Source organism: Zonotrichia leucophrys, chromosome 1, assembly GCF_028769735.1.
Source record: "Zonotrichia leucophrys gambelii isolate GWCS_2022_RI chromosome 1, RI_Zleu_2.0, whole genome shotgun sequence".
Lineage (NCBI taxonomy): Eukaryota > Metazoa > Chordata > Aves > Passeriformes > Passerellidae > Zonotrichia > Zonotrichia leucophrys.
In genome coordinates, this window is record NC_088169.1 from 86222830 (window position 1) to 86250787 (window position 27958).

The following is a 27958-nucleotide window of genomic DNA, read 5'->3' on the forward strand; positions in this document are numbered from 1 at the left end:
AGTCCAAGCCAGCTGACTGTGATTGGCCATTAACTAGAAACAACTCTATGAGACCAATCACAGATGCACCTGTTGCATTCCACAGCAGCATATAACCATTGTTTACATTTTGTTCCTGAGGCCTCTCAGCTTCTCAGGAGGAAAAATTCTAAGGAAAGGATTTTTCATAAAAGATGTCTGCGACAGCCCGTGATGAGAAGCTTGGTTCTCTCAGACCAGTTACAAACAGCCAGGTTTGAGTTTAACAGACAAGAACTGATTCAGGATCCATGAAAACACTTGTCACTTGTCTGCCCTGAGGCCACTCAGAAAGAATCCGCAGGGAGAAGGACCAAGAAAAGCTTCTCGGGGTTCCTTCTACATGAGCCCACATCATGTCTTCTCATCTTTTTTCCATCAGGATGCTTTGAGGTCCTCCTGGACGTGCAGGTGAATTTTGTCCTTGCATTTGTCATCACCTGACTGTTTGGGAAGGAACTGAGCAGCACAAGCCCACCAACCCTGGTGGGATCAGGCTGTTTTCATGGCTCTCCCCGCAATCCCTGATGCAAAATTCCTTGTCCGTCATGCTCAGACATGAAAATTTCCATCCGACATTATTCCAGTTCATTTCTGGTTGCTGTGGAGACCAATTTAAATGAAACTCTAGTATTTTGAAAGAGAATATGAGTCTAAGTCATTTGCCATGCAAGGTCCCATGCTAATAGCATTAGCATATTATTTGATTATGGCGATGTGTAGGGAATAAATTCCAAGTCCTTTTGCCATCATTGCATCTTAAAAGAAGGGGAAGAGAAAAACCTCTGGGCTTTAACTGGTACTGAAGATCTTTACTGCATGTGAACTCCTGATTTCTGAATGCATAAAGCTTTGGGGGTCACAGGCATTTTTAACCTCATGGCAATGTGAATAGCTTGCTGGAAAGGACCTTTTCTTTCTCTGCTTCCACTGAGCACTGTTAATAGACAGTCTAATGGGCAGGACTCGCGATTTTAATGATGGGCAGAAAAATCCAGGATGGCTTTTTGAGCTGTCTGCATTTTTCCTGGAGTGCTGGTATTGCAGAACACATCAAGAGAGTGTCTGGGCAAGGTGCAATCCTCCCATTGCTTATACAGATTTTTGCTTCTTGCATTTTACTCTCTAATATCTTAAGAATGGCTTGGGATTTCTTCAGATGATCCCAGTATGTGGGCAGGGTATGCCCATGCCCCTAAATAAAAAAAAAAAACAAGAATAAGAAAACAAATGAAGAAACAAAAACTACATGGAAATCCATTGCAGATAGGCTTGTTTTGGGAGAAAAGGCTTCAGAGATAAAAAAAAAAAAAGCTTACTTCCAGCAAGGGAAAAAACCAAACAAGTTTCATTCTCCACCCCAACGAGCATGTTTTCTGGAGCTGGACCGATTCTTGCTTGCGTTGACTTCTGGGCTGCTTTGTGGCTGCTTCAGGGACACAATGTTGTGTCCATGAGGGTTAATGACTGTCTCCTGTCTGGATTTTTGCAGGGCTGGGCATGATGGGCTCACCTGAAGCTGTGTGAGAAATGTGGAGCTCTACTGCAGCCACCTGTCCTCATCTTCACCCCATACCCCTGCACTGCAGCTCCCACCTCCCTTTCCTTTTAACTCATCAGCTAAAACACCAACCACAGAGCAAAAATAACATTAATCTTATATAGAGGAGAGAAAAACAGAGTCAAACTCCTGCAGTTAGGTTGTATGCATGAATGCAAATGTACCCTTGAAGAAGGGGACTCTGAGAGGTGAAATTTGGGGTGTTCTTTTTTTTCCCCAGGCCTTGCCTTGCTGAGCAATGGTAGAGCAGACCCATAACAGTGTTGCTGTTTTATTGACTCCCTGACAAACTGGGAGTTGTAATGTTTCTTCCCCCAAGGTAAGGTGAGATCGAAATAAATTACTTCTGTAAAGAGCTGGGAATGGCAGTTCTTCTATAATACAAAGTGCAAATATTTGGGCCTCTTGTGCTCTGCTTTGAATAGAAATGGTCCTAAATCATGCATAAGTAAAATGGGTTCACATTTTCTCCTAGTGAAAGTTTTTCTCTGCTCTGCTGGAACATTAAAGACCTCCACTCCCACTGTCTATAAAAAGGGCTATAAAATTTAAAGCGGGCTGTTAAGAAGCCCTGTCAGGGATTAGACCAGGATTCATTCTTTCTGCTCCATCCCTGCTAAGTGAGGCATGCACTCATGTTTGCTCAGGCAAGGAGAGGTTCCCACATACTGCTTGCAGTGAATGATAGGAGGACGAGGAAAAATTTGTTCAGGACCTAAAAGTAAGTTTTTCCTGGGCTAGTGGAAGCCAGTGGTTCATCAGCTTCTGGACTTTTTGATGACGTGTTGGACTGCAGTGCTTGGGTGAGACTGCTCTAGTGTGATTTCCAAGGGAAAACTGGGTTAGGAGGTGCCAAATTCATTAGTCATCATCATCATAAATAGTAATAACCAGTTTTAATAACCAATAATAATATCCAGTGCAATCCTCCCAAACAGGATGCCAGAGCTTCATGTCACACCGTAAGAGAGCTGGTTTGATCCTGGGCCATCACGAGCCTGCCTCTGGGGGAAAAACCCTTTTCTCATACAAATGTGTCATCTCTTTCTATACCTCTTTGTTTTCAGCAGCTTCAACCCTGTCCTGCAGCACTGGCCTCCACAGGCTGCTTGTAGCTCCAGACAGACTTGCTAAGGATGTCCCTGGCATCTGTCAGAATTCACATGTGCCACCCACAGACAGAAAGCAGCTAATTCTACACATCCCCATTGCCTTGGTTTTGCCACCTTATATACTTACCCTGACAAAGGCAAAAATGCCCACCCTGAGACCACTTTGTGTTTTTTATAGTTACACCACATCATCTTTTCCCTTTTCCTCTGTTCCAGCCTTTTCTTTGTACCATTTAATCAGATGGGTTTGGCATCCCCTCAACAGATTGGTTTTGTAATATCAGAAACGATGATCCATGAAGCAGAGCAAGATGAGGTGAGTTCCATGCAGCAAACAAGGCCCAGCCCAGCCCATGCTGCCACCCTGGGACTGTCCTTCATCCCTAGCTGTGGGTCACCGTCCCACTCCAGGACTCTCAGATGAGGGTGTCCCACGTGGGATGCTCAAAGGCACACATAAACCGTGTTTGTGAGCCTCCACCTTCATCTGCTTTTATCTCAAAGCACTGAAGCCCTTATAACAAAATTAAATAGGTGCTCACCAGGAGTGCCAGTCTGGCCAAATGTTAGACTTCCAAGTATTGACATGAGTGTTGCGCTCCACCATCAAGTGGCAGATTTGCTCTTCAGGTGGTAACTGCTATGTCCAGGACATGTTGACATGAAACAGAGATGAGTTGCTGTCACCAGGAGGTATTTCCCAGGGCAGGGATGGGATTTGGGGCACAGCCTCATCTTGCAGAAGCAAACCTGTATTCTACAGGGGGAAGCATTGCATTGTTTCAGTTTCAGTCTCTCTCCTTCTGCCCCTTCGTCCTTCAAAGAATTGATTACTGTTAAAATAAGTGAGCTATGTAATGCTTTGAGGTCAGGTTCCTTTCCCTCTCTTCTCGCTCTCACTCTCCAGCACTGTGATATTTTCCCCTGTTTCCCATGCTTCTCTGAAGCAAATGCTCTCTTACTTTGCCAATATTTTTCAGTTGTTTCATACAAATGCAAGCACAGCACTGATACTAATAGAGAAAGGCAGTTTATTTATTGTCATCTTTTTCTCACTATCTCTCCCATAACTCTTTATTGGGTAATTCTCCCTATCCTGTGTCAAATGCTTCAATAATTGGGAGATTTCACTGTTCTCTATAGAGAAAACCTAAGGAAACTAGCATAGGCTAAGTATCATTTAGATGGGTGAAATTGTATAACTGAAACCATGCCCTCAGCCCTCTGTGCAGCAGGTCCTTGTCTGTAAAGGGGTGATGCTCCTCCTTTCCCTTGGCCATTCTGTCCTGACCAGTTTCCCAAAGCAAGTGGAAATGAGCATCAGAGACTGGAAAGGAAAAGCTCAAAAGCCCTATGTCACTGTTGTCTCTCTGCTTTTCAGCTCTTCTGCAGTCAGGGATGAAGCTGTGCTCTGTCCTCACTTTTAGGAAGCTCAACTGTCCCTAATTGGCACCCAAAATTTGGGCAGTGAAAAGAATCGGGGTGCCTGTGTCCATGCACACAGCTCTCCATTTTGAAAGAGAGGGGAAATTATCCAGATCGGATGCTGTGTCCCACCAACCTGCTGGAGAAAACCTTTAGTGATCTGCCAGTGCATGCTCAGACTGACAACAGCTTTTCCAAATGCCATCCAGCTTGGAGGCAATAGGGAAAGCTCAGCAAATAAACCTTCCTCGGGTGCCATGCTCATCCTCATGGCATCCCAGGGCCTCTTGGCAGCGCTGTGATGTGTTGACTCATCCACTGGACATGTTGTTTGTTCTCTTCCTGCCAGGAGAAGCATGTGCATGGCTTGTTTTGGTAGGGTTGTTTGTCTTGTTTTAATTATTTCTCAGTATTTGTGCATGAGGAGAGAGCTGGCAACAAAAGTAAGAGTGCGGGGAGATTCCCATGTGATTCCCATGATGTTCCCCCTCTTTTTGCTGATAAATGATGGAACTGCTCCAGAGGGTGAGGAAGACGATGGTGCATGAGCATTATCTGCTCTGTGCCATCCCGGGGATTATTTGTAATAGATTTCTACTATTCCCTTGATAAAGAAAGTCTCATTTGCCACAAGTTTTTACTGGCACAAAATCAGCAGTGTGGTCCAAGGCACTTGGTGGCCAGAGCAGATCTGAGGAGCTCTTATCTGTGGAGCACTTGGACCAGTCCTTGCCAGTTTGGTGTTGGGGATCATGGGAATTTTGTGCCATTTAGGGATACCACACAAGCCTGGCACCTTTGCTGCAATCAACAGGAGCACAGGAATTTATCCACAGCATCATGTGAAGATACAGGGAGCTGCAGCCCCAGCCTCTGCCTTCAGGCAGGGAAGGATGACGTTGTGGCTCCGGTGGAAAAGGACATTGAGAGCAACAGTTTCCAAAGGAGGCTGAGTTATTATTTTGTTCAGATAAGCCCAGGAACACTGTGTGAAGCTATGTGCACATAGCAATAGTTGAGTGCTCTGAGCAAGGGAATTCAGAACTGTCAACAAGGAGGGAATTACCGCTTTGGGGGATTGAAAACATTCATAAAAAATTCCTGGCTCCCAGCCTAGTCCATCCCATTGCTGGCTGTGCTCACAGTTGTGGATTTTTACTTTGAGGACAGATTTCCAAGTTTTTTTCCTCACTTTGCTGTAACACATGGACAAAAAGATATATCTCAACCTGAACTAGTGAGTTCCAAGCCCTCAGCCAAAGGCCACTGGCGTCATGGGGAATTGCAGGGCTGTGCTGGTTTGTCCCCACAGAGCTGCTGGCTTCTTGCAGGGACCAGTGCAACAGCTGCAGCCTGGGCCCAGCAAGATGTACTTGTGTAAATCATGCTGCTGACATTGGATTTTAACTTGTGGGCGTCCAACACTGCCTTTTCCAGACCGTGAGAGTTCAATTCCCCAAACTCAGAGGAGAACTGGCCAGGAAACATGGGGTTAAGATGACACTTCCCACATGGCCCCACTACATAACTTTAACTCTGTCCCCCCTGGGAGAGGCAGTAGGAACTGCACAGGATCTTATCCCTCCTTGGCTGTACTTGATACATTCCCTCAGCATAAACTCAAGATCCCAACATCAAGCCAAAGGATTAGAGGGTTACGTCTACGCTGTTAAATGATGGAGAGGCCTGGGTTTATCCATGGCCCCAAGGTGGATGGCCATGAGGGATTGAGAATCATCATTCTTTTTGGCTTGTGGAGAGCTCGAGTTGAGTATCTTTGGTCATGATGCGGGTGGGACTGCTGCCTGGAGGCATCCAGATGGGATCCCATGGATTCTCTAAGAGCGCTGCAGGGATGTGGGAAAGGAGTGTTTGTCCTCATTGCTTGGCAGCTGGGTGCTGCAGCATGGCAAGTTGAAGTGGCTTTGGAATCTCTGTCTCGTATTCATCCTCTGTGCCTTACCCTCATGGGGATCTGCCTGTGTTTAACTTGATGTGGTGTCTTGATTTTTCCATTGGCCTGTGCTAGTCTTCAAATACTATTTTTCTACCATCATTTCCTTTCTTGCCCCCTTTCCTGCCCTCCAGCAGGACCCTCTGTCAGCGTGTGACCTGGACACATGAGCTGTCCTTTATTCTGGTGCCAAAAAACCCCACAACATAAAAAATCCAGACCAATCTTGGCAGTCTCCTTCAACAGGATTTATCTTCCCAGCCCTTGCAATACCCTCCCAGCCCTGCAAAGCAATCCATCTCTCACCTACTATTACAGAGTTCATCTCACAGACCTAATGGAGTACGTGAGTCCTGAATTGGCTCCCAGTAATGCTCTCAGTGGCCAGGTCGCTGTGGGAAGCAAGCTGGGAATTCATTTTGAAAATCGATGAGGATGCCAATAGAGCGGCTTTCCCCAGGGAAGTGACATGCTTTTACCAGGCATTGCCTCCTGCCCCCCTTCCTCCCCCATTTTCATTTACGTGGTTGGAGTAACCATGGAGTAATTCATCCTAATTTCTGAGTGCATCTTTTGCACTGTGTTCTCCGCTTTCCCCAAACTAGACTGATTTTTGGGGAAAGATTAAGATCTCCTGGCAGTGCAGAATGCCAGGGCTCCCTGAAGTGTTACCATTGGAAGTTGCTGTGCCCTGGGGTGTTGCTGGGGACTGTCTCCTCTGTGCTGCCCCATCTCTCCCCTCAGGCTGTGTTAGCACAAATAAATCAGTGTTATTTCCAGCTCCTGCGTGTATTTTGCCTTGCCATGATATTTTGATGCAATGGCAAGTGCAGAGCCTGCAGGGATAGTCTGAGAGGACAGCTCTGAGCTATTGGAGGGACCCCAACGCTGTGCAGTTCACAGTTGTCCCCAGAGGTGACCTTCATGCTGGGATGGGAGCACAACACCAACCTGTCATGCTCACCATGCCCAAAGAGGCTTGGCCAAAGCACAGTGCCGTGGGCAATTTTGGTGCTGATTCAGGAGGTGGCAAGATGGGGCTCCTGAGGGGCACTTTGGGTGCAGCACCCCTGTTTTTGATGGCAGTGTGGGTTTGGGATCTCTCATCCTGGTTGATCTCAAAGCACTCAATTTGGAATTTTCATAGCTCTCAAGACTCCTTTTCCAATGGGGATCATTCTGCACTGCTGTGGGATAAATATTTAATAAGAATGAGGGTCAAGACACTGTTTTGTCCGGGGACACTGAGATGGCCATTTACTCCCATGAAGGAGCCCCAGGGGATCTTTAATGCCCATGCAAAAAAGACAAGAATCAGAGTTTTAAGCTGTCATCCCCCACCATTAATGTCAGTGTTAAATATCGATCCTTTCTGTGTTTAGCACAAACCAAACAACACAGTCAAGGCAGGCTCTTTGGCTTTTATTAATGTACTTTTTGTGCACTGGGTGAAGTTTGCAGTAACACCAGGGAAAAAAATGTAGCAGCTGTGAATGAGCAGCAGACAGATTGATTTTGTATCTTGACATGATTCACAAGTTGTGAAAAATCACCCTATGTGGAGCTTCTCCTTGCCTGAGCCACTACAGCCACTTTGTAGAGAACTCATTTCTCTGTAGCATAAAGGAGTCAGGTGCAAAATTTCTGGTAGGGTCTGGAATTTGAGGGAAGGAATGGAAAAAAAGAGGTTGGTAATGTATAACAAGTCACTCATCCTTGTGTTGGAGCATGGGTGCCTGAAGTCAAATTTGAAGAGCTGGTGAACATCATGTCAGGGAAACCTGAGATCCATTCCCAAATTAGGTGTGGCTAGAAAATGTGTGGATTTCCCCTTTCTGTTGGGGTTTGGGTTTTTTCTGTGTTTTGTATCAGCACCAAATAAATGTAAATCACACTTACTATATGAAGTGTGACTTCTGCAAACCACAGTGAGTGGTTTTCACAAGTCAGCAGTGCATGGATGGTCTTCTGTGTCTGTGGTCTTCTGCAACCAGAGATGGATCAGCATTTCCAAAATATTCTGAAGCTTGTGGGTTTCCTGGGTGTTTTGGTTTTGTTTTGGCTTTTTTGGTTTTGGCTTTGTTTGGTAGGTTTTTTTATTTTATGGGGATTTACAGCTTGGCTGTAAAAATTCATCTGTGGTTTGAATTAATGAAGCACACTTACGAGAGGGCTGGAGTGATTATTCCTGACCTCTGGGATACTCTCCATTTAAATTGATTTAATATTTTAAAGTCTGTTTCTCCTTGAGCAGGGGGAGTGGGCACTAAGAGTCATGTCTTGGGTCTGCATCCCTTTAAATTCACAGAAAACAGCAGCAACTCTCTTGAGCTCACAAAATCAATACAGAATTTGGAAACATGAGAATATTTTTCATCTTCGCTGTCGTTATGTCCATCTAGATTCCCACCCTATTCCTCAGTTAACCCAAGTGTAAAGGGATAGCAGTGATGCCCTTACACAGAGGGATGGAGGTGACTTAAATCACATCTCACTGCGGTATGAAAGCTCCTCTCTTTTAAATTAGGTTTTAACAACCCACTGAGCTCCCCACGAAATAGGCTGACATCCTGCAGACATCCCAGCAAGCCACTAAGCATGTGACAAAGTATTATAAAATTAGGAAATGTGCTTTGTGATAAAATATAATACATATTTATTTCCATACATGGTACCTGTAGTTGCATGTGCTCTGAGTAGAGAAGCTGAGAGGATCCCTTGGAGCCGTGAACAAACCACAGTGACCTCCATAATGCCAGAGCATTTATGAAAGGAAAGCCTGGGAAGGCGGGATGTGGGGTAGCAGTGTCTGACACTCACAGGTGTGCTTGCTCCCTGCACAGACACCCTGAGGAGCATCGCCTCCATGAACCACGGCCCGCGCTCCTCCCCGGCCGAGCTCAGCGGCGCCAGCCACCACCTGCTGCGGGAGCGCAAGTCCTCAGCGCCGTCCCACTCCAGCCAGCCCACCCTGTTCACCTTCGACTCGCCTGCCAGCCACCTCCAAAGCACCCTGTCTGCCAGTGCTCCCCAGGACTACCTTTTCCTGCACCAGTGCATGAGCAGAAAGTCAGAAAATGCGAGGTATTGTGGCCCACCTGCTCGGGGACAGCTGAGGGGAGGGCTGGGTGTGAAGGGCTCTACCCACCTCCATCCTTGGAGGTCTGCAAAACCCATCTGGAGAAAGTCCTGAATGATGGTCTCATCTCATCATGGTTGGGAGGAGGTCAGAGTGGTGACCTCACAAACTCCCAGCTTTCCTGGCTTTTCAGGTGGTGTTAAAAGCTGGCTGAAAGGCCAGACCCAGAGGGTGGGGATCAGTGGCATGAAGTCTAGTTGGAGGCCAGTCCCTAGCAGTACCCTGGGGTCAATACTGGGTCCAGTTCAAAGGGGCATGAAATTGCTGAGGGGCCTGGAGCATCTTTCTTAAATGGAAAGGCTGAGAGAGCTGAACTGTTTCAGCTGGCACAAGAGAAGTCTCAGGGGTATCTCCCCTGTAGGGATGGTGCAAAGGGGATGGAGCCAGGCTCTTGTCAGTGATGCCCAGTGCCAGGGACCCAAGGCCATGGGCACAAACTTAAACACAGGAGATCCCATCTGAACATCAGGAAGCATTTTTTCACTGTGAGTGTGACTGAACACTAGCACACGTAGCCCAGAGAAGTTTAGGAGTCTCCATTCTTGAAGATATTCAGAAGCTGTCTGGCACAGTCCTGCCACAGCCCTCCTTGAGGAAGGGTTTAGACCAGATAATTTCTACAGGTCCCTTCCAGCCTTAACCACTTTGTGATCCTGCAGGCAGGGCCCTAATTCCAGAAATAACCAGAAAAAGGACAAACAAAGGGATGGGCAGGGTTTGCACCACCCTGCCGTTCACCCCTTGCAGAGCTCGCTGGCTTTGGTGGCAGCTCGTGGTGCACAGTGTGGGATTCCTGAGCCAGCGACAGTCCCCGCCTCCAGACCCAGCCGGTTGCCTTAAATAGCGAGGAGTTTTTTTGACGTGGAGAGTTTTGGCTCGCAGGAGCAGGCAAGGAGGGAGGGAGAGACAGTCGGATCCCAGCTGGCGTGAGTGAGTGCAGAGCTCGGGCTGCATCCACTGGGCTTTCCTGCTGCAGCTGACTTTCCCTACTCAGAAAACAACAACGGAAAAAGGCTCAGAAAAATTAACTTCAGATAGAGTTTATGGAACAGTGGTTTAAAAAAATGGTCCTCTCACGCTCCAGCTGTGAGGATGCCTAAAAGCCACTCTCTGGGAACCTGAACGGGGCTGGGACCTGGAGGAGAAGGGCGCAGGCACCAATGCTTTGGTGAGCAGAAACAAACCTGGCCAGTGGTAACTTCTGCAACTGGGCCAGAAATAATGCTCTGATCAATGCCCAGTGCATGGAGTCAGGCTGCAGGACTGCTGGGAATCCCTCCCCTTTCTGCTCTGGAACTCTTACTTTACTCATCCATAAAATGAGGGTAATAGTAGCTAATTGGCAGGCAATGCAGAATAATTAACCATTAGATGTTTCAAGTGTCGACCAAAAATACCCTGACAGAACCCAAACCACTTCTGGGTGGGCTGAGGTCCAAAGGTGGCAGGGATTCATTTATCTTATCAGAGCATCACTTGCTTTTTCCTCTAAATAAACTCTATTTCTGAGCGCCATCTCGTGCTGGCTCCAGGAAACGGAGTCCCTGTTGTCCCTGCAGAGCATCAACCACACCAGAGCAGTGTAAACCAGCATCTCCCAGCTTTTCCCAAAGGACTGGCACTTTCCCAGTGATTTGCCACAACTGGAAACTCTCCATAACCATTTCACTTTTTCTCACCACAGTGATTGATACAGGGCAGAACTTTCTCATGTGGGGGAATGTTTACATGGGGCTGGCTGAGCCCTTTCTGACTGGGAGAGTGTGGTCCCCAAAAGCTTGACCCATGTGAGGCATAAAGAAGGGATAAAACAGGAGATGAAGTACCCTGAGGGGAATTAGCAGAGCAGCAGTGGCTCACCAGGAGTTGTTAGAAGCCTGAGATCTCTGTGCTAGGCCCCTGTTCTGATGAGTCCCCAGGCATGACCACACATCAATCGAGGAATCATTACCAAGGCATGGATCTAGTGACCACACTGCCCTGCTGACCCTGAACAACTCCAGGGTTTTTACAAATCTGAAATTAGCCTTGAGGTTCATTCCTCCCCCTGTGCACATCAGGACTGCAAACCACAGATCCCAGCCGGGGACTTCTATTACCTCCCCAGTGCTTGTCCTGCAACAGGGCAGGATGATGACATGGCTGGAGACCTTGAAATAATCCCCATCAGGAATTTTTTCAGGCCTTTGCACATTTGCAAGGTAGAGGTGAGATGAAATCTCCCTCCTGAACTGCAGATGGGCAGTCAAGGCATGATGGCAATGCAGGCAGATTGACACTTGGCAGCTGTGCCCTGGGATGTTGTCAGCTGGTGTGAAAATTGCCCTTTTGGATCAATTTATGTCTGGACAAAAGGCTCGTTCTTGCTTATAGCCCTGTCATGGAGCTGAGTGCATGTACCTCTCGCCTATGACAGAGTCATTTTGATGGTGTTTCAGGATCAAGTGGCTTGTGGGCGTGTTTGGAGGGGTCTGAGGTGTTCTCATTGCTCTGGAGCTGGGCAGGGCAGGCCAGTAAGGTGATGTACAGAGGGAGCAGTGCTCCCAGAACCAGCTCTCCCCCCATTCCAGCCCCTTTCTTCTCTCCCTCTGCAGGAGTGCCAGCTTCTCCCAAGCCACCAGGTCTGCCTTCTTCATGCGGAGCGACTCGGCGGTGCAGAAGCTCTCGCAGGGCAACGGGCACTGCTTGAACGGCGTTGGCGGGCAACTCCACGGCTTTTACAGCCTGCCAAAACCCAGCCGGCACAACTCGGAGTTCAGGGACAGTGCCTACGACCTCCCGCGCTCCTTTGGCTCCTACACCCACCCCAAGTCGAGCCTCACCAGCTCCGAAACTGATAATGAGGAGGTCTACACCTACAAGACTCCCAACAACACCCTATGCAAGGAGTTTGGGGAGCTCTCCACGGACTCCTATGACATCCCTGCCACCCCACTCTCCATCTACCAGATCCCCAGGACATTTACACTGGACAAGAACCACAACGCTCTGGCTGTGGCCGCCAGCGACTCGCCCGCTGCGCCACCCCCACGGCCCCCGAAGCCTGGGCAGACAGAGCCACGCTGGGGCAGTCCACCCCAGCGGCCCCAGCCTGGTGAAAATCTAGGTCTCACCCCCATGGCAGCCACCATTCCCCGGAGAAACACGCTGCCAGCAGTGGAGAACAGCAGACTGCACCGAGGTGAATTTGGAGGTGGGGACCTGGGGGTGGCTTTGGGCTATTCAGCAGCCTTGGGTGGATCAGTCCCACTGGGTTGTGGTAGGGCTGGGGTGCACATGGCATCAACCAGAACACAGAGAAACTCTGCTCAGCCAGGATCTGGCCCTGGTTTTTGTATTCAGCAGGCATGGAGAGGCATACACAGAGTTCTGCCCACCAGAGCTGCTCAGCTGGCTCTTGGCTGTGTTGTACCTTAAACCAAAACCCCAAATGAGCTTGCTTATGCAGCCCTTTGCCAGATTTTTGTGATTTCGGCAATTTTTAGCTTACCTTTACTTTAACTTATATCCAGGTTTATCAGAACATACTTCAGCTTGGAAGTATGCCTTGGTTTTGCTCACAAAGGTGGGTGAGCAAAACCTTGGTTTTGCATGTCTCCAAAATCCAGCAACCCTAAGTGCAGCAGAGCCACAATTGCCATTGGCCATGGGTGTGCTGTAGGTGTACATGCCCTTTCCAAACCTCGTGCCTAGGATGAGATAGTTGCGAAGTAACTTAGAAAAGGTGCCTGGAGAGAAAATGCACTGTAAATTATACAGACAGCTCTCTGAAATGCTTCTTCCATCTCCTGCTACCTAAATGCCCACCCTTGGGCTGAGATCAGATTCATGCTCATCAGTAAACAGACTGGTCTAGGAGCTTAGCACCCATCCTCCCCTTCCTGGAGGCTGCCAGCCTCTACATTTACTGAGCAAGCTCTAACAGAGCTTCCCCTTAACCCAGTTTTGTCACCATGATCTGCCTTATCTGACACCTTTACCCCTGGGATTTTGCAGCACTTCAGCAGAACAGGGTTAGGTCTGCATGGCACGTGCAGTTGTGCTGGTGCATCAAAGAGATGCTAATTGGAAAGGAGCATGGCAGAGAGCCTGTGGCAAGCTAAAGACCACATCTTCTCATCAGCATCTCAATCAACAAGAACAGATACTGCCCTACCAGTGCCTGGATTTTGTTTTCAATGACCCCTTTTTGTTATCAGCTGTGGTGGGACACACGAATTTGTGGTTGTGTTGCAGCTTCTTCCTGTGAGACGTACGAGTACCCCCAGCACGGGGGCGGCAGCGCTGTGCAGTCAGTGGAGTCCATGAACGATGGATACCACTCCTACCTGGTGAGTTGGCCTTGGTGTGGCCACCACACTGCAGGCACCACTTGCACCTTACAGATTCAGAGACAGGTTGGTTCCAAGCTGGCCCTCACAGCCAGTCCTGCAGAGCTATGTCAAGAAGGGTCTGTTAATGGTTTCTGTTTAAACCATGGTGACCTGCAGAGAGCAGATGGGGTGGCAACCATCTAACCCAGCATGATGTGCAGAGCTTTGCTTACACACAGTGTATCTGCCTGCAGCTTTGGCCCAAAAAAAACTACCCAAGAGTTTGCTTTCTTCCTGAAAGCTTGGGATGCCGCTGAGCTAAATTTTGACATGTAGCCAGAACAGCCTCTTTTGTGTGCACTTTCTAAGATTTCCTGAACTGGAAATGACATTAAAGCAGCCTTTCATATTCTGTTTTAGTCACAGACACAGTCTAGGGAAGAAAGACTTTCCAGGTTAAGCATGCTTCTCCAGCTCACTCTGATCATGAGAAGGTGCTCAGCTCTGGGTGATAAAGACCTTTCTGAAAACTCAGGATGTTGCAATGTCTTGGAAACAAAGGAGGTAGACCCTCTCAGTGCAAACTGATGTCCAAGGAGGGGACAGATCATTCCTTCCCTTTGTCCTTAGATTTTAGAGTGAGTGTCCCCTCAGATGTTGTTTGGTTATGATGAAATGAAGGGTTTGTAGTGGATGGGGTTGAGCAGTGCCTGATGCTCACAGTGCCTGATCCTCCCCCAGCAGGCCAAGGCAGTGGTGGCCCGCTCCCACAGCACCGACTCCGAGGACAACTACGTCCCCATGAACCCCGGTTCCTCGCCCCTAATCCACGCCGAGAAAGCCAACGACAATGCCCAAAGTCTCTACATCCCCATGAGCCCTGGGCCGCATCACTTTGACCTGGTGGGCTTGTCCTCGGCCACCCTTCCCGTGCATAAAGGAGGAGCCGTGGCTCAGTGCCACCGGCGGCTGAGTGAAATCCAGCCCCCGCCAGTCAACCGCAACCTCAAACCCGACCGGAAAGGTAAGAACCTTTGGCTGTGCACAAACCTTCCCAGGAATCCTTCTGTTTTTTTAATACTTTAGACTACATCTGTGAAGTTGTGTCCAGTCCCACATGAGGTGTGCTTTGCTACTGCCAGCACAGTCAGACCTTCAGTTGTCCCCCATCCCCTTCCTCTTTCAGAAGCTCTGTAGGGCAAATGTAGCTTTCATGGTGCTTGAACACTCCATCTCAAACCCTTCCAGGCCTTTACAGATGCATTTCACAAGCAGGATTTCACCCCCTTGGCCTGCACCCCTCCCTGTGCTCCACCCCAAAATCTCAAAGTTGTATTCAGATGACACAAGTTTTTCCTACAGTTTCCTACAGGCTGGTTCCAGGCAGTTCTTCCTTCAGGGCTCTGCCGACATTCTACAAATCTCTCCCTAATCCATTGTCTGACCGGTGGCCAAGGAGATCCTGAGGAGGAGGGCTCCCATCTCTAGGGTGTCAACACCTAACCTCATGGACACTCCATTCAAGGGCTGGGGTTGGAGCATAGAACTCTTCCACCTTTTGAACCATCCATGATGAGAAGGGCTTTCATCTGCTACCCTTCAGATGTCCTTTTCCATTCCCTATGGGAAAACACTCCACACAGAGGTAGTTCAGGCCTGGCAGAGCCTGGTCTTGTTCCCATAAAATGCATTAGTTACCACAGATATTTAATGAGTGGTTTTGGAGTTTGGGCATTTTTAGCAGATCTCTATTCCCTAGAAGGCACATCCCCCTTTTGGGACTACCCATCCACTTTGAGGCTGTGAAGCAGGGGGAGAAATTCACTGTTTTCCCACAGTTCTGGCGTAAATCAGCACAGGGGTTTTGGTTTGGAGTATTTGTCATCAGCAGGGAGGGCTGAGGAGCTGATTAGTAGAATGGGAAGTAATCAACCATCTGTTGGGGGCACTTTCATGCCAGTCATGGATGCTGAATTGTAGGAACATGCTGTCTCTGAATAAAGGCTTTTCCCCTACCCAGCAAAGCCATCACCGCTGGACCTGAGGAACAACGCTGTCATTGATGAGCTTCCCTTCAAATCGCCAGTCACAAAATCCTGGTCCAGGCCAACGTGAGTAATGGCTGGGGGATGATTTCTTGCTTTGCTCCAACAGCAGCTCTCTGGTCTCATTCTTACTGACATTCACAGGTAGCCATGCTGTCACCTCTGCCATGGATTAAACATTCCCCACATCACAGCTGGTGGCAGGAAGGTAAATTCATTTAGGTTGGGATTTCACATGAAAGCCCAACATGTGGCTAACAAGATAATTAAGATCCCTTGAAGACATTTCCTGTTTCTGGGATCTGACAACTGCTGGAGAGCCATGGCTCTGATCTGGGACCTGTGGTCTGCCACGATTCATGATTCAGCTGAGCCAGACCAACTCAGCCATGCTGTGTGGGGGGCATGATTTCACATCCAAGCTATTCCCCCCCAAACCCCACTGTCATCTAAAAGCACAGGGTGACTCTCAGGGTCTGACCAAGCCGTGTTTTGATTGCCTTGAAAGCAAAGCTTAGCCTGAAGGAAGTCTGCAAAATTAAACCAAAGCACTTCAGAGCTATGTCTGCCAGCCAAAAATAACAGGATTCGCACAATTCCAGCTCTGCTACTAATTCACGGTTTGATGTTGACCAGTAAAAGGCAGAAGCAAAGCTTGGCTGCTATGACTCCTCTAATAAATTGGATTGTGTGGAGACTGACTGCAGGGCATGAACGCTGTGTGCTGAAATCACTGCGCTGGGAAGCAGCAAGCAGGGTTTGATTGACAAGAGGTCTGACCCTGGAGAAGCTAATGGATTTTTCCCCTATCAGCTAATCATATGACCCTGCTTTACTGAAAGGCAACAAATAGCTTTTTGAGACACGTGCTTTAATGCCAGAAGCTGATTTCATTATTTTGTTCAGTATAATTAGATTTGGCCAATTGAAAGAAAGACAATTCCTCAGAGGATTTGTTTTCCTGCAAAAAATTTGGATAGGGCCTGTACGGTTAACAAATCCTGTTGTTGTGGTGGAGCTGGAGGTGAGAGGCTTCACCAAGGCTGCCCCTCCATCCTCCACAATTAAATGTTTCCTGAGAGATGAAGGAGTTAGTGGAATCTCATATGTGTAGATGAGAGCAGGAGAGTTATAGGTACATAGAAAGCAAGGGGTTACTAAAAAATTCTAGTAAGAAAAAATTGAGAAGACCAAACCCAAGGATTTCCAACCGATGGAAGGGGCAGGCTGGAGAACCTCAATGCCACCAGCTCTTCCTCATGCCCAGGCTGGGTCACGGTGATGGTTGCAGGCATCAGGAGCTGCCCTCTCCCACCTCCATGGCAAAGGACAAGCAGGACCCGCAGCCCTCAGTAACACCTTCCCCCTGTCCCTGCAGGCAGACCTTCAACGCCGGCTCTCTGCAGTACTGTCGCCCTGTCTCCTCCCAGAGCATCACCAGCACTGACTCGGGAGAGAGCGAGGAGAACTACGTGGCCATGGTAAGGGCCCACAGCTAAGATAGATGGTTCTGGCAGGACATTCAATCTCCCCAGCTCTGCAGATGCATTCCTAGCTCGTGACAGGGAAGTGCTCAGATAGCACAGTGTGGAGTACATCCTTATGTGCATCCCTCAGTGCACAAAACAGGGTGTTTCCTTCTGAAAACAGCATGTCTCATTGCAGTTTTAAATGTGTATGAGAGCAGAAACATGTATCACCCACTTTGCCAGGAATTAAGAGGGATTTAAAAATTTATACAGACTGTCAGGGTGTATTTTCCTAATTAAGGTTGACTTTTTTCAATTTTTTTCCCCTAATAGCTGCTGACATCATGTTTCTGTGGGAGCAGGGGCTATCAGAGCAGACGCAGGGAGTGGCACTGCTTACAGGGAGGGGATTTTGTCTGTTTTGGTGAAGCTACTGACTTGAAGCATATTTTTGAGGCTATGTAACTAATGGGATAGAGGAAATCTGTGCTCTGTGCAGCATGGTTGTGATTAGCAAAGATCCCAGAGCTGGCCTGGCCTTGCTGAGGTGTGGTTCTAGGGACATGCTAAAGCCCACGTCTGCTGTCAGGCATGTGAGTAAAATCAGCACAAAGGCAGAGCTGCTCTGATACATGAAATCAAGAGCATGAGTTTGAAATATTTGTTAGCACAATATACAGCATTTATAGTATCCCAGCAGTTCTTGCATATCCTTGTCCCAGAGGCAGGTGAGCAAATAACCAGGGTCTTTTAAAGGTGCCTCCAACATGTTTCATTTCTGGATTTGTGTTAATTTCCTTTTTTCTTTCTTCCTTCCCACTTTAATCCTCATTATCTCTCCTGTCTCTTTCCTGCATTAGCAAAACCCCATTTCTGCTTCTCCTGTTCCTAGTGGTACCAACAGTCCAGCGCCTAAAAAGAGTTCGGGGAGTGTGGATTACCTGGCCCTGGACTTCCAGCCAAGCTCACCAGGGCCACACAGGAAGGTATGGGGGATTTTATAAACTTCTGATTAAAAGTGATGCATTTTTAAGGGGTTCTGTGCACATTGGCAACAGCGTGGTACAAAGCCCAGACTGGGGTCTCGGGAATCTCTGATGCTCAGAAAGCTGGACCACCTCTACGATGGAGGCAGGCTGAGACAGGTGGGATTGTTCAGCCTGGAGGAGAAAAGGCTCCAAGGAGACCTTGAACCATTTTCCATTGCCTAAAGGGGCTACAAGAGAGGTGGAGAGGGACTTTTGACAAGGATATACAGTGACACTAAAGGGGTAATGGTTTCCAGCTGTCAGAGAGCAGGTTTAGATTAGATATTAGAAAGAAATTCTGTACTGTGTGTGTAGTGAGGCACTTCAACAGACTGCCCGAAGAAGCTTTGGTTGCCACATCCCTGGAAGTCTTCAAGGCCTGGTTGGATGGGTCTTAGAGCAACCTGGTCTAGTGGAAGGTGTTTCTGCCCATGGCATGGTTGAAATGAAATAATCTTTAAGGTCCCTTCCAACCCAAACTATTCTGTGACCCACTGCTATATTTGCTCTAGGTCAAACTCAGTCTCTCTTGCATGTCTGCAGCTTTGCTGGCAGTGCAAAGCAGAAGCGTGGATGTGCAGGGTTCAGGGATGCTGATGAGACCACAAACTCAGCTGGAGACTATACATTGAAAAGCTGTCAGGAGGTATCCCAAGAAGTATCAGAATTGGTTTTTTCCTCCTTCAAAACAACAGCTCCTCCAAGACCAGACTTGGATTTTGCACCTGAGAGGTGAAGGACTAGGGTTGTATAAACATTCATGGCAACCATTTGTGAGTTGGCCTCACTTCCTCAAACACCACCTTGTTTCCCAGGCAAAGCATCCCACTGGTTAGATCCTTTTATTATTTGACAATTGTCCCTTGATGGTTTATTTCTGCCCAGCAATATTTCTGCAAGTATCACCCATTTAAATTATATCCCATTCTGGAAAAGTGATTTTAGACCACTGAAAAGCATGATCCGGCTCCAGTTACAAGCAGATGGAGGTCCTGTGAAATGCTTGTAAAGTCAGAAAAAGCTTCAGGACTCCAGGAGTTATGCTAAAAAGTATCTCCTTGTTCTCAACACATCTCTTGGGAGACCCTGCAAACATATCTATTGTTTTGGGAATGAAAATGAGCTAGTGCCATAGGTGGGTAGAGTCAGCACAGCTGAAAGGTATAGAGCTGGTATTTTTATGTGTATCTCTAAGAGTTCTGGAGTTCTTTACAGGAAAATGAGCAAGATGCAAGACTGAACTCAAAAAGTCAGCAGTTACAGAACACAATTACAACCAAACATTCATGTCCCAAAGTTTGTGAGAAGGTAGAGACCCATGTGCTGTTTCTACCCTCTCACTGCACTGCAGTCTCATGCCAGCAAGAGGCAGAGCAGGTTGAAATCCTTCATCCATGTGTCTTTGGGAGGTTCGAGGGAGGGTGATGAGCTGTGAAGTCTTCAAGAAAGCAGGAATGGTGCTGGTGGGCTTGTGGCACCTGCAGGAAGGAGTGAGAGGGAAGAGCAGGGAGCTGATGAGTGACCGGACGGTGCCCTGTTTCTGCTCCCCACAGCCCTCCACATCGTCAGTCGCCTCAGATGAGAAGGTTGATTACGTGCAGGTGGACAAGGAGAAGACACAGGCGCTGCAGAGCACCATGCAGGAGTGGACTGATGTGCGGCAGTCCTCGGAGCCTGCCAAGAGCATGAAGCAGTAGTACCCGCGGCAGGCAGCAAAACAGGAAAATGTCCTGTTGGTTTTCCCCAGCTGCTGGGGTACCAGACCCACTTGGGCTGGATTTCTAAGACTTCTCTGTGGAGGGGAGGGGGTGTCATTGGTTTGTTTTTTTCTCTTAAAACAAAACAAAACTTAATTTCAGGGGAAGACTTGGCGGATACTGTTTGCCAGTGATAAAGACCAACTATGTTTGGTGGCTAGGTTTGTGCTTTAGCTGCTGGATGCACTGTCCAGGAACTTTGACTTAGCAATACCAGGTTTCACCCTACTCATCTTTTCCTTACAGCTATTAAAGCCACCTTGTATGTTCTAACACTGCATCATCTCTCCCCGTCTTCTTCGATATCGTACCCTAAACCATGCCACGCAGGTTTGCAGCATCTCCCAAAGGATATCATTGCCCAGCTCTGATTCTCCACTCCTTATGGTTGTCCTCTTCTCTGCCTCCTCCCAGTCCCGAAACTGAGCAAGGACCATTGCTTTTGAAATCACTTTTGTTGTCCTGTCTCTTGTAAATAATATGTTCAAAACCTCTGAGGGCTGTTCTGCTCTTGGTTGGACAGCCCCCAAGGTTTTGGTTGGGGTTGTTAACCTTCAGGAGCTTGACGCACCATCCCCACCATCCCATTGAGCTGACTTAGGACTCCAGGACTTCCCCCATCATACACACACATACATGTCAGCATATGCTCTCATGAGTTTGTTTGGGTTCTTCTGTTTGTATTCTCCATTAACTCTCAGAGTAAACGGGCTGGAGAGATTGGTTTTGGAAGGGGCTGGAGGGATTGGCTTTGCAAGGTAGAATTTAAGCACTGACCCACTGCCTATCAGATACCAATTCCTGTGAATCTGACCCTAAAAACCACAGTTTGCCTTTTGAGGCACCAGAAGAAGCCCATAGAGTGAGAGTCCTACATCATGGACATTGTGAGAAGCCCTGTGGTTGAGTTTGAGGGGGCAGGGAGGCTCTGAAGACCCTGTGTGTGTAGACTGGAATAAGGATGAGTGGCAAGAAGGGAGCGGGAGGCTGCTGTGAGGACTGGGAGAAGGCCAGTGGTGTACTGCAGAGATTGGTCCTGGGTGAGGAGGTTCGGTGGAATGTTTCTTGGAAGAAAGAAGAAGGGTAATTGAGATGTTGGTTGATGGTGAGGTCATAGGCTTGGGAAGAGGTTGGTCAGGAGGGTCAGGGCAGGGCATTTCAGTAGGAGCTTTAACGTAGCATTGTGGTTGGTTTGTGGAGGGTGCAAAAGGCTGAACTATTTTCCCCTCATCTTCAGCAATGTTTCTTCAACACAACACTGGGGCTTGCTGACATTAATGGCCCTAGGCTCTAATTATGGGTGGGAGTCTGCTGTTGTCCCTTGCCAGCATCCTTAACACATCCAGGCTTTGGGATCATTCCCCAGACAGCTGCTGAGCACAGAGAGAAGAGAAGGACGAGACAGTTTAATGCAGAGATAATAATTCATGATCTCATGAAAACAGGAAGGACGAAAGATTGCCATGGAGCAGCCTGATTGCCAGACAGCAAGCGCTGACACGAATAAACAGGCTGACCGCAAACCAAGAGCCAAATGAAGGAGACATCAGAAAGATTAGGTAATAATATTTATTAAAGAGCTGGAGCTATTCTTTCTGTGAGCTGAACCCCTCCCAGCACCGTGGGCTCTATGTTCCGCCAACACCACCAAGTTGTATTGATTATTAATGCTTAAGCATTAACACATTTCCTTAATCTTGGTCTGAGCTTGGAAAGGGCCAGACGTGACCCACATGGGGATAGGATTCCAGTCCCTTAAGGGCTGTGTGTGCTGTGTGCTGGTAAAATAAGTCTTGAACTTTCAACACCTTTTTGTGTTTTCTTCATGAAAGGGAAGGATGCTAATGAAAAGCTCTGATAACCCTGTTGAGATATTGAAGTGTTGGACTTTTATAGAAACAAGGAAACAAACACCCTAATGTTTATGTTAATAATTATAATTACTAGAAGTGAAAAAACCTCAAAGCCCCAAAGGGGAAGATTTAGCAGAGTCAGATGCTTTCTAAAGGTCGGGGGGGGTGTTACACCCTGCAAGGGCCATTGCCTCCTGCTGGAGGCTTGCACACTTGCCTGGTGAGTTGACAAAATGAAGACTAGAATGCAGTACTTCATATTTCTATTGACCCCTTCATCTCTGCATCTCAGGGGAGACTAAACATTGGGTCTGATCCAGAGCCCACTGAAGTGTGCATTCACCCATCTGGGAGAGAGCTCCCCATCCCCACCAAAAAGAATGTCACTCTTCTGGGAAGCTGATTTTTTCCCATTTCTTCTTCAAAGCTGTTAGCTTTAGTGGCGAGAGAGAGAACACATGGGGTTTGAGTGCGAGTTGCTGAGTGGGTGCCCTGCGCTTCTGCACTGGGACTAGGTGCATCCAGTGCCCACTCCCACGTTTAATCCAAGGGGTTAATTAGGACTGGAAAAGCCTTTTGTGGTACTGGAGAAACTAGACCTTTTTCTCCATGTTTCACAAATGTCTTTGTTCATGGGGCCACCACTGGCATGGGATAGCTCTTTTCCCAGGCTCAGACCCTGTGTTTTGATAATTTCCTCTCATGAGCATCCCTAGTAACTGGTTCATTGCATTTGGCAGACCAAGGACCAAAATGGCCCAAAAGCAGCTACTTAACAACTGCTGGTTGCTGGCCCCTCTCTGCTTTGCAGTGAAGTCTGTGTTTTCACTGAAAAAGATACATTCCTCTACCTTTTCCCCCCTGCAAAGCACCAAGCAAACAGCACCACCAAACTAAGCGGAGGGCCACAGACTCTGTGCCATATAGACACGACTGTATCAATCCCTCCTGAAAGCATTAAGTAATCAATGGCTTCAGTGGAAATAGTCACCCATAACGATTGCCAAGCTGATTACAGCAGTCCCTGGTGATTAATGTTTGTGCAGTATTTAGTCTTAAACCATATTGAAAAGCAGCTGCTTTAATTACACAGACTGCCAAGAACTTTGTCCTGAAGGCATTGAGTTTATCACATCCACTTTATACTTGGATTCTTAAGTATGACAGGCTCCTTTGTTAGAAATAGGTATTTAAGGAAACTGAGAACATTGCAAATTATTCATTTTAATTGAAATTAAACTGGCTTGAGCCTTCACGTCAGAGCCTGCTCTACAGCTCTGTGGTTTGATTTAGAAAAGTGCTTGCCATGTGTGTGTGCTCATGGAGAAGGGTTGTCTGTGGGACAAGCACCATGACCTCAGTATTTAGTTTTATGAAGCAGTGGGTCCATGGCTCAAAGCTTTCCCCAAGCTTGAAAATGACTAAGCAGGTGGTTTTAAAGGCAAAAGTCTCCAAGAGTGTGTATCCCTTGCTGTGAGTATGCAAATGCTGCTCATCATTCCTCTGCCTGGTGAGATGTGTGAGCTGCCTTGGAGCTGATTTGCTCTGAACTGGCATTTGAGTGTTCAGTGGGAAATACATTTCCAGCTCTAAATAGATGCCAGGCTTAGGCTTAGTCTCAAGCTGGCGAACGAGAATAATGTGTGAGCGCAGAGAGTGCCAGGGCAAAGCTGAGAGTCTGGCAAAGAGGGCCAAATGCAGAATCAGAACCAAAAGATAGGAAAGGCTTGGCTTGTCTAGGAGCTAACTGGAATGGATTTGAACTCTGGGCCACCAGCCACTGGCAAGGGTGAGATATGAGAGAACATGAGGTTGGGACGAGAGAAGGCAGAGGAGTTTGCCAGTAAGGTTTGGGTCTTGGTCCTCACCGTGTGCTCCTTTGGCCTGTGTTTTTGGGTCAGATGTGCAGAGATTTGTGGGTTGTGGAATGCTCAGTAGAAGCTGGTGGGACAGGAGCTTCCACCACTCTCGGGCACTTCACTCTCAAGGGGTCATCCTGCCTGACAACGTGATGCCTGTGCTCTGGCATTCAGGAATGCTTGGGCTGTTCACCCAGCTCTGAGCTGGGCAGGAGAAACCCTACAAGAAATGTGTGGGGACCAGGACATCCTGACAGACACCTTGCTGAGGGTCCCATGAGCTGTTCCTGGGGCAGCAGTGCCATGGTTTCACAGGGTTGTCCCTGGAGGTGCCATCTTCATCCCTGAAGTTTTTCAGGATCAGTCTAGGTGAACCCCATAGCTGACCCTGCTTGAAGCATCTCTTCCACACTGAGACCCTGTGCTGCTCGGGTTGAGTGGAGACTCCTCCATGTGAGGGAGGGCGCCCAGGGGGTTGCTTGGAGCCCTGTAACATCCAAAACAGGTACAGGGCCGCTTCTCTGGCCATGAAGCCAAGTGGCAAGGCACACAGCTCAACCCCTAAGGCCATACTCCCCAGTGAGAAGACCTAATCCACACTGGGCCATCCCTTGCACCTGGGAAAGGGCTGACTGGCCCAGAACAAGTCATCCAGGACATGGACAGGCAGTTCTAGCAACTGTGAGACAGCTTGAACCTGTAAATTTGTCAGGCTAGGTCCAGACCTCTCAGCAAACCCATGCCACCTCCGCACCGGAAATGGGGGTACAGCCACGTCCAGGTCTTATGGAAGTTGCTAAAATAGTTCCCAGGTGCTGTCGGAACTTTCTGGCCCAGGAGGCAAGTAAAAGGGTGGTTTTCTCAAGTTGTGCTTGCATTGTGTTGTTGTTTTCCCACCTGGTGATGTAAAAGTTCCATTCCATGTAAAAGCTGACACCCACAGTGCGTGTGCCATAGGAGGGATGCCGTCTAGGTGAGATGGTTGCAGCAGAACTGTGGATATGAAGAAGCCCAAGTTCTACAGGAAGGGGGAAGAGCAAAGCCTAACTTTGGCACCAGCCAGAGAACACACATGGCTGTCAAAGAACCATCAAAAAAATCAGAAGGACCAGTCCAGCATCAAATCACAAGGGCCAATAAGCCAATTTAGGGCCTCTGATGAGTGTGAGTGCCTCTCTTCTCTGCCCAGCCTTCCCACATGTACATAATGATCTTGGAGCTGTTGATGAGGCTCTTGCAGGTCAAGATGTGCACTTTTTGTTCACGATTCCTCCTTGGTCTGGAGCAGTTCATCCCTCTATCAGCCTGTCCTTGGTGTCTCATCCTTGTAGTCACAATTTTATCTCCTTGTTCACGACTCCTAGTGTTGTACTGTTGATCAGGTTGCTGGTTTAGTGTCTTCTCTTGAGAAAAGCTGATATGTAGCAAGGTGTCACAATACAGCTGTCCCCTTCCAGCCCACGGCCAGCTGGTCCTGGCACGTGGTGTTCAAGTTCTAACACCAGCCAGTAATATCTGAAACAGAAGCTGGGGCGCATGGCTCCATCTCTTTAGCTGAAAAAGCTTCTCAACAGGATTGCTCCCAATCAACAGGCTCTTAATTTTTGATGCAGCCCATTGCTAACATATAATGGGTTCATTTGTGGGCCAGTGGGTTGACCATATGGGAGAGGTTTGCCCCCAGACCAGGAGATAAGAAACCATCATTTTTATTGTCATTCTCTGGGTGACACCACACTGTATCCTCATGTGGGATGAGAGGGTTCATGTGAACTCTGTATCCTGCTTTTTCTCCGGCTTGTAAAATGAAGGTTTTTAGTACTTATTTCCCCACCTCACAGATGTGTCATTGAGGTGTAATTAATTGACATCTAATAATGCAAAGAGCTGTTTTGATTCTGCAGGCAATGGCTTGGCAGCAGGTGGTGCTAACCTATTGTCATGCCCAGCATCATACACGACACCAACACATCCCGCCCTGCAAAACTCATTAAAAACCCCTTCATCCTTAACTACTAAGGTGAAAAAAAACTTGGCAGGATTTTCTTCTGAGTGAGGGGGTGGGGGAAATGTCATTTGCACAGTTTTCAGTGTTCTGCTGCCACATTTACCCTGGAAATACCACGGGTTTTTGAGAGCAGTATGGACGTGGTGGCTGAGCCACGCTGCAGAGAGGGGAAGGGAGCAGGACCCTGGGCTCCACGGGGAGCCTGTCGATGAATCCCGTAGGGTTAGGACCAAACCTTTAGAGTAGTTGTATCCCACTCATCCCAGCCCTTGGCAAAGTCAACGTGAGTTTGCCGTCATTGTGTGGGAACTTTGGGCATCATTGTGTGGGAACAGACCCAGTCTGATTAGGGTAGTTTTCTCCATTTGTTTCTTAACCTGCTGCGAGGAGGGGTTGGAGCCCTGGCTGTGAAGCTGTTGCATCAGCAGCCGATTCGCAGGGATGTTTTGTGTGTTTCAAAGCCTATGACTGTTCTTAAAGAGGAGTATTTTTAATTTTTTGATTTCCATTTGTAGAAGGAAGGACAAGAGTAATCTGTGGCAAACTGTACAGTATGTGTCTTCTTGTGGTGTCACTGTTTGAATGGTTATTAAGTTTTCAAATCACTGTGGACAGCTAATCACTTAAGTTATTAATTTATTCTTTGGGGGGTTGTTGTTTGGTTGGTTTTTTTTAAAGTAATTTGAAGCAATTATTTATCCTGTAAATCGGTCTTGAGTGAAGCCTAGATAATACTTTTTTTGCTGTTAATAAACATGGTACATGCCTGACGTGAAGGTGATCTCATTTTTAAGTACTGTATATGAAACAGAAAAGCAACAGGAAAATAAAAGAATGATAATAAAAAGATATCTCTTCCTTGTGATTCCCAGTATGGATTCAGAGCAGGGGAAAAAGGGGGAAACTAATAAGCAGATCAAGTTTGATTATGTAGCACCTTTAAAGCTTTCAGAGCATCTTCTCAGCATGTTGCCAAGTGTCTCCTACAGCTTCAGGTGTCCTGTATGAGTAAGGAGGGCCTTTAGGATGTAGCTAGGGTTTTTCCTGATACCAGAACCCAAGCCATGTGTTTTTAAGCTGCTAAATTGAATTTCATACCATATATCTGCTCTGCTGTGTGCAGTGTGAGGACAAATGCTGCCTTCCTCACCCATCAGCAGCTTAGCACCTATGAGCCTCAGCTCAGGACATCAAATAACCCAGAGAACCTCAGCAAAAGGACAAATATTTTTCTCCAGAGTTAAAAGTTCAATTCTACCTTTAAGACTTCCCTTAAAAAAAAAAAAAAAAAAAAAAGACAACTGAGAAAAGACACCTCCCTAAGCACAGCTCCTGTAACAGCTCTTTTAGACAAGAGTAGCATCATCTCACATCTGCAGCACCAAGAGCTGGGGACTCCCCTGTGGGTTCTCCTTGAGCAGAGGCACCTGTGACAGACAAAACAAGCCAGACTATCTCATATACCATAGCAGATATTTATCAATATGCCATATGCAAACATGACTGGCATTACTAACACTAGTACCAATATAGCACATACTATAATTGGTGTAGCACAGATAGTAATGCACCATACTCGTACTATACTAGACTTCTGTAAGGCCTTTAACATGGTCCCTTATAACATTCTCAGCTGATGGATGAGTGGACCATTGGTTGAACAAGGAATTGGCTGGATGGCCACATTGGAAGAGCTACAGTCAATGGCTGTGTTCAAACCAGCAATGAGCAGTGTTCCTCAAAGGTGTGTACTGGAACCGATACTATTTAATATCTTCATCAGACATAGGAGTATTTGCTGAGTCCAAAAGGGAAGTCCAGTGCTAATAATTAGAGGAAATCAAGAGGGGCTAAACTGGTCAACTTCATTATACCACTGTCACTCTCCAGGCTGCCATCCATGCTGAGAACTGCATGCTGTTTGCCTCTGCTCATCCCAGAAAATCTTGGGGAAAAAAATAAGACATGCTCAGGAAAGAGCTTAGCTATGATATAGCTTCTCCAACATTTTCCATGTTGGTTTGACTGTCTGCCTTCATTACTTAGATTACGATCTCATCAAATTAAAGATAGTCTCCTACAAAACCACCTTCCGGCAAACAGCACAGAAAATGTCTTCAGGTGATATTCCAGAGTAAAGAAAGGAGCTAGCATGACAGCAACAGTAAAACTTCTGGCAACGTCTTTGAACAGGAAATAAATAGAAGACTAGTAATAAAACCAGGAAACACTGTAGATTCTGTGACACTTCAGCTTTGGGTCTTCATTTATTTCCTCTCAGCACCTGACTTAAAAACAACAAACACACTCCACTGCTCATCTACAAGGCTCCACTATTAGTATTGTGATGTTCTTCTAGAGGGCACACAGCTCTACACTAAGGTTCCCATTCCACCTCTGTCTGATCCCCTCTTCCA

The 27958-nt window shown here is 47.4% G+C and overlaps 1 protein-coding gene across 8 annotated transcripts in view; it reads left to right on the forward strand.

The window, feature by feature from the left end:
• The window catches only part of GAB2 (GRB2 associated binding protein 2), a 93420-nt gene extending 67055 nt beyond the window's left edge, over window positions 1-26365 (forward strand). For 4 of the 8 annotated variants that reach the window (XM_064720176.1, XM_064720212.1, XM_064720226.1 and 1 more), the window contains exons 3-10: window positions 8914-9154; window positions 11804-12402; window positions 13446-13540; window positions 14264-14546; window positions 15543-15633; window positions 16946-17048; window positions 17897-18022; window positions 19618-26365. In XM_064720176.1, coding sequence (XP_064576246.1) covers window positions 8914-9154; window positions 11804-12402; window positions 13446-13540; window positions 14264-14546; window positions 15543-15633; window positions 16946-17048; window positions 17897-18022; window positions 19618-19761 — 1682 coding nt within the window. In that variant the 3' untranslated portion in view covers window positions 19762-26365. Of the gene's footprint in view, window positions 1-2907; window positions 3008-8913; window positions 9155-11803; window positions 12403-13445; window positions 13541-14263; window positions 14547-15542; window positions 15634-16945; window positions 17049-17896; window positions 18023-19617 lie in introns of those variants that run through there. The other 4 variants (XM_064720234.1, XM_064720184.1, XM_064720193.1 and 1 more) reach the window with 4 other exon arrangements.
• The last annotated feature ends 1593 nt before the right edge of the window (window positions 26366-27958 follow it).